This window comes from Limulus polyphemus, unplaced genomic scaffold (assembly GCF_000517525.1).
Source record: "Limulus polyphemus unplaced genomic scaffold, Limulus_polyphemus-2.1.2 Scaffold9514, whole genome shotgun sequence".
NCBI classification, from domain to species: Eukaryota; Metazoa; Arthropoda; class Merostomata; order Xiphosura; family Limulidae; genus Limulus; species Limulus polyphemus.
In genome coordinates this window covers 5,568-13,941 of record NW_013675124.1, presented here as the reverse complement: position 1 = coordinate 13,941, position 8,374 = coordinate 5,568, and the positions used below count along the sequence as shown (strand labels likewise).

The following is an 8,374-nucleotide window of genomic DNA, read 5'->3' as shown; positions in this document are numbered from 1 at the left end:
CACAAGTACTAGTGTTAAAACAACACAAGTAGTAGTGTTAAAACAACACAAGTAGAAGTGTTAAAACAACACAGGTACTAGTGTTAAAACAACATAGGTACTAGTGTTAAAACAACACAGGTACTAGTGTTAAAACAACACAGGTACTAGTGTTAAAACAACACAAGTAGTAGTGTTAAAACAACACAGGTACTAGTGTTAAAACAACACAAGTACTAGTGTTAAAATAACACAGGTACTAGTGTTAAAACAACATTCCTCATATTTTTGAAGTTTTTCTGAATGTTTCTCAAAGTGAACTTTCCTTCTGTTATATTTCCCTGGGATTTTAATAATCCAATAAATTTTTCTATATTAATGATTCCCACTGGTAAAAGTCAAACTTGGTGTATTCAAATTCGATGACGAGGAACCCACCTTGAGACTAATAATGGCCGGAGATGGCTTGAATGGGTAATGAAGAAAAACTTTAATATAAGTTTAACATAACAGCAAATGTACAAAGTTTCGACAAGGTTTTGTCATCATCGGGTACAAGTAACTTGTACAGTAACAGTTCCAGTCATGTGACTTCTTTGTTCAATACTGTATATATATATCCCTGTCAGTGTAAATCACTTGTACCTGATGATGACAAAACCTTGTCGAAACGTTGTACATTTGCTGTTATGTTAAACTTATTTTAAAGTTTTTCTTCATTACCCATTCAAGCCGTCTCCAGCCATTATTAAACTTGATGTAACAATTTCCATATATAAATATACCTAAGCTACTAATAAGTTAAACTAAGAATACCAACAATAAATTTACATAAATAAATAAATATTTAAAAAATATATATCACAGAGAATTTTATAAGTTAATCAATTTCTCACCAGCGGAAATGGCAAGACAACTAGTGCATTTGATGTGAAACTACTCAAAAAGTGCACTTTGTACAAACACAAAATAAACTTTCAAATAACATACAAATATAACAAGTAGTTTAAAAAATCAGCCTTAACATACAAAAATAAAAAGTTAAAGTGAAAAACTGAAAACAGAATGAAGAGATTCTAAGTTTTAAGTTTGATAAAAGCTGCTACTTTTGTGAAATGTTTAGATCAAAATAACAATTTAACATTATTACTGATATTCACGTATGTACCAAGAAAAACTGGTTTTAATACATCAATGAAAACACCCATAAAGCTAGTACAAACTACACAAATCACATATTAATCTTATAAACTTAGTAACTTAAAACTATCTTGGTGGGAATCAATGTGTGCGTAGTTTTGGTAAAACTGTCTAGATGATTAGATAGTAGTGTTTGTTTTTTCCAACAAGCTCATTATGAAATTTTGGCTGGTTCCAGAACTTTTGAGTAAACTAATTGATATCACTTCTACATTCCAAAAATATATCTTAATGTGGTTCGTGTAGCCACAGGTAAAAAATGCTGTTAGCTTTACATTCCAAAAAACAAAAACGTAATGTTAACAAATTTCATTCAGTTAACTAAAGAAGCATCAGTATATACATTTCAGTTTGTGAAAATTATGTATTTGAAAATACTGGTTCTAAAAAAAAATAGTGCTCTGTAAAAAAAAAATAACATAATGAACAAATACTCAAGAAAAATTCTATAGTTTGTGCTCTGTAGACCTCACAAGATTTAGGCATCAAAACCTTATCATATAAGCACGTTCATTACACAGTACTAAAAACAAGAAAAACCATCAGAGAATTATAAAAAGAAGTGGAACAAAGCAAGTCTATGTTTTACGACCATGCATCTTCTTCTTCTTATCATGTTCTGCAACCATCAATTCATAATAATTCACTTCAACCACCATGAAACAGAAGTGAAACTTGTGAGATTCTACAAAATCGCAAGTGACAATATTCACACCATATTTTCCTGCAGTCTTTTCCTTCAGCCATTGATAGAGAGCTGCATGAGTTGTATTGACTAGCATATCTTGAAGACAGCTTCGAGGATGTCTCAGGGTGAAGGCCACAGTTGGTGTTAAATGACCCTTGGAAACATAGAAGGTTTTTTCATTTCTTTCTCGCAAGTAATTTTGGGAAAGAAAAAAGATGAGATCAGAAATATGCAGAGCTTCAGCAGAAGCACCTTCAATACAATCTACCCAGAGGAATGGGTGATCCTTGGCTATCTCATGCCGGTAGAAGATAAGAATCTGGTACTCCTGTTGCCACAACCAGGCCAGGGTCACCTCTTCAGGATCTTCAGGGTATGGACACACCTTAGAGCCAAATGCCTCGGTCACCTGTTTCATGAGCTGTTGGTGGTGATTACTGGTCATTTCAAAAAAATGTTCAAAATCAATCAGAATGATTTCCTTTGGGTGGGAATCCATAAATTCTTTAATGTCTGCCAAGATCGAAGAAACAGGATTTCCAAACAACCCACAGACAATAAAGATTTCTGAAGAACCTTCTTTTGGTGCAACTGCAAAACTCAAGTAGCGAACCCCATGAAGAAGCTGTTTCAGACAAGTTAGGTCTTGTGTTCGCCTCCAGTTATAAATAACTTTCTTGGTAGTATTTCCTACGAGATGCAGCATTCTTGACTTTCTTCGGTCATGTTCTTCTGGGCTAAACTCGGAATGTGGTTCAATGGAGTAGCTTCCAGATTCATGAGTACCTAGAGAGAAAAACAATTTATGTTATAAGGGAGCACACAAAACACAAGCCTAAGCTATAGTTGTGAGCTATATTTTTAATATTTTGATTTAGACATTTGTTTGCTAGAGGGATCTCATCACAAAAAATGATGTAATGATATAGAAATTTCATGTACTAAGTAGATGATGAGAATGATACAGATGCCAAAGTGAGCAAATCAGTAATCACTCAAATATTCACTGTATTAATTATTGAATTATTCACTTCAAGTTCAGTTAATAATTTATTGTGATTTAATTAGTTGGTGAGTTAGGCAGCATGTTTGTTATTAATTGGGGAAAGTTTATAATTAAGTATTTTAATGTAAAACTGATGTGATTGACAAATATAAATAAATGAACAAACTGTTTATTATGACAAACAAACAGAAAACACTGTGATCAGACAATTGATTCTACTTGAGCATGTTTAGCTCCACAGCTTTATTTCTCTTGAATAGACTACCATCAAACTAAACACAATGATCTTAAACTTAAGTCTTCACACAATGATCTCTTAGTAGAGCTGCTCAAAGAATTTGCATCTGACTTCAGCAGCTAAACTAGTTTTTTTTTGTCCAGTCGACAGTCACCTCATGACCTCTGTTTTTTTAGAACATTAGTCAGCTGTATCATTCAGACAACATCAAACTCGATCAACAAGGATATTACAGTGCTAATCCTTCCAGTCCTAAAGCTATGTGTTACCACAATATGATTCCATCACAGGTAACATAGTATAGTTGTATAATACCTACTGCAAGAGAGGATGAACTTCAAAGTGAAGCAGGTGTAGGGAATGACCATATGTTGTTCTGAAAAAATTAATAATGTAGCGTATATAGAATCCGGATGGACATGCAGTCCAAGCCAAGGGCCATTCACTGTGATCATCTTCGGGAGTTTGTTGGCAATGGGGTAAACTTGAGAGAAGAAATCACTTTTCTCAAAGTCAACCTCCTGTAGAGCCCAGGATTCCTGTCAAGATAAGTTCTTGAGAATCACCAAGGTAGAAATGATAGTGAATTTTCTCAACCACTACCTAAATAGTCCAGTGACAGGACAGTTAGTGACAAAAGAGGGCAAAAGGTCATCCCATTTGTATATCATAACTTGAAAAATCACCAAAAGGACTAGGTAAATACAAGCCAGTTTGCTGTTATATTTGTGTATTGGGACTGTTCAAGGACTTCACAGTTCAGGAAAGGGGAAGTGTAGTAAGCTATATTTTTAATGTTTTAATCTAAATCCTTGTTTGCTAACTGGAATTAATCTTGGTGATAACAATGATCTAGAAAAATGTGTATTAATTAATAGATGAGAATGATATAAATTCTAGTAATAGTTCAAATATTCACTGTATTAATAAACTAATCATTGAGTTATTCAGTTAGTCAGTGTGTTAGATTGCATCTTTGTTATTGAATGATTAGCAAGGAAATTCTGCAAGTAAGTTTATAAATAAGTTAGGCATTCCTTACTTTTAGATTTCCTAATTTTTGTGAAGTGAGTCCTAAAAGTGAATACGGAAAACATTAAAGAAGAAACAAACTAACTCATTATCATTACCTGATATTATTTTTATCAAATCATTCAAAAGAACCTGCTCAACAACAGAACACAAAAAACAGTATATTTGTTACGATAAAAGTTGACAACAACACTGAAGCTTATGTTATATTTAGCTTAATATAATACATCAAATAAAAGCACAAAACTCAAGATGTCAAAATGTTGAGAGTGTCCTTAAAACCTTAGAAATATCAAATCAATAAAACACTGAAAAATAAAGCAGACAATAAAACTAAAATAACATAAGTTTACCAATAAAGATATCTACTGTCCACTGGAATATGACTGTGTAATTAAAAATTTGGAAGTTACATAACTTAAAAATCCTATTACTACAACAAATATCAAACATTTAGAGATACATTAATAAAACTGTTTGGTAAATATGTATTGAAATGCATTTGACATTTTGACATGTATTACTTACTAATAATGTAATGTATTTCCATGATGGTTACATATTATAACAATGTTTTTCAGCTACTTAATAATACTGTAATGTATTCTCATGATGGTTACATATTATAACAATGTATTTCAGCTACTTAATAGTACTGTAATGTATTTCCATGATGGTTACATATTGTAACAATGTTTTTCAGCTACTTAATAATACTGTTATGTATTCCCATGATGGTCTACATATTGTAACAATGTATTTCAGCTACTTAATAGTACTGTAATGTATTCTCATGATGGTTACATATTATAACAATGTATTTCAGCTACTTAATAGTACTGTAATGTATTTCCATGATGGTTACATATTGTAACAATGTATTTCAGCTACTTAATAGTACTGTAATGTATTCTCATGATGGTTACAATATTGTAACAATGTATTTCAGCTACTTAATAATACTGTTATGTATTCTCATGATGGTAACATATTATAACAACGTGTTTCTGCTACTTATTGATCCTGTAATGTATTTCCATAATGGTTACATATTGCAACAAGAAAGCCAAGATCCAAATCGTGTTTTTTTAGCGTACTGTTGTTGTTGATATTATTCATTTTCTGTTGGTATTCTTCTGTCTGTCTGTCAACAAATCCTATTCGTGTTTTCTACTTAACTTGGTACAGCACGTATTTATTTTTATTTATGTTTGCAGTTGTTACGTCAGTTAAGAGATTTTTAGTAAACCAATCAATAATTAGTCTATAAGTAATACATTTTATTTAATAGCACTCATTTCTCATTTGTTCTCTTCCACCCCATCCCCCTCCTTGATATAAAACAACAAATCTATTTCACTACCACTGTTATATAATTGGGTTCCTATTGTTAGAATTTTAGTAACTACGATCCTTTCTCCCTCTGGTGTAGATATGGCAGTCTGCATACGTTATTTATATATATGTTATATTACCGACACTACTTTCCTAGTGCTTACGGTCTAAGTGTTAGATTTAGAACAAAAACGAATTTCTGCCGTTTTGGAAATAATTTGATACATTTAACAATACAAGTGTGTAAATAAAATTAATATTAATGAGTTCGTACAACGGGAATAAGAGTACGGTATACACGACAAACAAGTCCCGCCCTGTACGTTATGCAGTTGTGGTATCAAACTTACCTGGAATAGCCAGACAATACAGAGGAAGGTAATGCAGATGTTCGGGCAGATTTTCCATCCAATGTTCTAGCCTTATCTTGTGTTCCAGTTTCGCTCTTTCCACTTCCAGGTGGTCATGCTTTACATAACTTTCAGCATCAGACGCGTTTCCTTCCGCCATTTTCTTGTTTACACGATCTATCCAAATAGATGGCGCCTCTACAAATTTACCAAGTTGTCTATTGCGAGTGAGTCGGGATCGAAGAATACGATTAAATCTCACTGGCTGAACGCAAGCAAGGATATGACTTAATATATTGTTTGTAAGCTATATGTTGTATTTTAAACTTTGGCTAGAGGGAGCTGCGGTTTTAATACTAACATAGAGATGAAAACGCCTAGAAAGTTCTATAGACGTGACGTCAAGTTTTCTAGTATATTCGAACGTAGATTATACATATCACGTTCGGTGAAGCGTCATTAGTTTGGTTAGACAGCGAGTTAAAAGATCGTAAATAGGTAGGAGTTTTTGAAGACAGAATGAACCACTAAGTATTGCCGACTTTCCTACTTAGAAATAAAACATGTTACTACCAACTGTTGTGGAAGTTAATTTGTTTTACGTTAGTTAACTTCATTTGTAACAGTGTACAAGTTAAGAGATCAAGTTTATAGAAACAACAGATGAGGAAATAAAGTAATTTATAATCATTACCTGGACTGGACATTGTAAAGGGGTTTCAGAAACAACAGTGTAAGTATGACCCCGCAATTGTGTGACAAAGGGGGATACATACAATTGACTTTGTTTGAACTAAGGGGGGAGGTTCCACTATTCTGTTAAGTTACTGAATCAGCCAGAATCACAAGTTAGGGATATAAATGTACAGGCCCAATTACTTTTTATGGGGGGGGGGGGACTTAAAAGTAAGATTATTTGGTGAAAGTAAAATAGAACCTTGACTCAACTTGAAATGTTGAAGAAGGCGACCACAAGGTCAAGTACCAAGATTCTAGTGTTACTTTAAATATTATAAAGCCAATATCAAGAATAAGAGAACATTTATAGAGGTTATAACAGCAGAGTATATGAGGATTAAGCTGAAGCTTTAGAGGAAGTTGATGATGGAACTAGAACCTATTAACATCACAGGGGAACTAATAAAGGGATCTTCTGGAAGTTACAGGGATATTAGATCCTGTAGTATTCGAAACATCAACTCCCTCCTAATAATAGTCTAGAAAACTGAATTAATCAGACAGCTAGTTAAATAGAACAGAGAAAATAGATTTTTTTATAGGGAATTTTTCCAAAATAAGATCTTTGTGAAGAAACTTGTCAGATAACTTTAATGGTTCCATTCAACCGTGAAGTTCCAGTCAGATGAGCATTTAAAGATTTAGTTATATGATAAAGTGTCAGTAGAAAGTTTAAAGGTCCAGTTTTATGATAAAGTGTCAGTAGAAAGTTTAAAGGTCCAGTTTTATGATAAAGTGTCAGTAGAAAGTTTAAAGGTCCAGTTTTATGATAAAGAAAGTGTCAAAAGCAAGTTTAAAGGTGAACTCCAGTGAAGTTGAAGTCTAGCAGATTACTACAAAGAAACTTGACCAATAAATGAAGTAGTCTTGTTCCATCAATTTGCCTTTACCAAAGTCACTAATGAGGGATAGAACATCTCAAAACTGGTAGAACTTACCTCAAAATATCAAACACTCTTACATTCTCAGAATACAATGTCAGGTACATGTGATAAAAAGTTACAGAACTTGATGTCGAACATTAAATATTTAGTTATTATTTGAAGAAGAAAAAAGTCAGCCAAAAATCTGATATGCAAATCAATGCCTTAAACGTTTTTGAAAACTATTGTTGTTACTGTTTTAGCACAAAGCTACATAAGAGCTATTTACACTCAAGTCCACTATGCTGAATCAAACCCTGGATTTTAATGTTGTAAGTCTGTAACTTAATTCTCATCTACTGGGGGACCTTTTTAAATTTCAGTTGAATCATCACCAAGAACATTAATCTTTTAAACTTCATTTGAGATTTAGACTTTAATTACCTGTTAAATTTCTATATCAGTGTATATAAAAAATCAGAATTTTACACCTAACAACAAAACAGTTTTATGTTTCTACAACTAATGTAAGTAAGCTGTAGTATAGGCCTGACAGTATTAAATAATTTAATTTACTGCTTAAGAACACACAAATAACCACTTCACACTTCAGTTACCAATGTTTTAAAAAAGATATCTCATTAGTTTTTTTTTTAAAACATGCATGTAAGTTCTATATTTTAAACTGTCAAGTCTTCAGGCTGGTGTATCTTATATTATCAAACCTCTTGCATAATTTCCAGGAATACACAGCTGGTGAGAAGATTGTGTTTTATTAGAACATGTTCAACTATCTATAATGTTGTCAAGATTGTGTTTTATTAGCATATGTTCAACTATCTATAATGTTGACAAGATTGTGTTTTATTAGTATATGTTCAACTATCTATAATGTTGAGAAGATTGTGTTTTATTAGCATATGTTCAACTATCTATAACGTTGAG

At 32.4% G+C, this 8,374-nt stretch overlaps 1 protein-coding gene across 1 annotated transcript; it reads right to left on the bottom strand.

The window, feature by feature from the left end:
* Window positions 1-698: 698 nt before the first annotated feature.
* On the bottom strand, window positions 699-7,242 carry LOC106475958 (PI-PLC X domain-containing protein 3-like). Its single transcript, XM_013936635.2, has 2 exons — window positions 5,829-7,242; window positions 699-2,653 (listed from the first exon to the last, which is right to left on the bottom strand). Exons 1-2 carry the CDS (start codon window positions 5,986-5,988, stop codon window positions 1,758-1,760), a joined length of 1,056 nt encoding a protein of 351 aa, XP_013792089.1. The 5' UTR covers window positions 5,989-7,242; the 3' UTR covers window positions 699-1,757.
* Window positions 7,243-8,374: the final 1,132 nt, after the last annotated feature.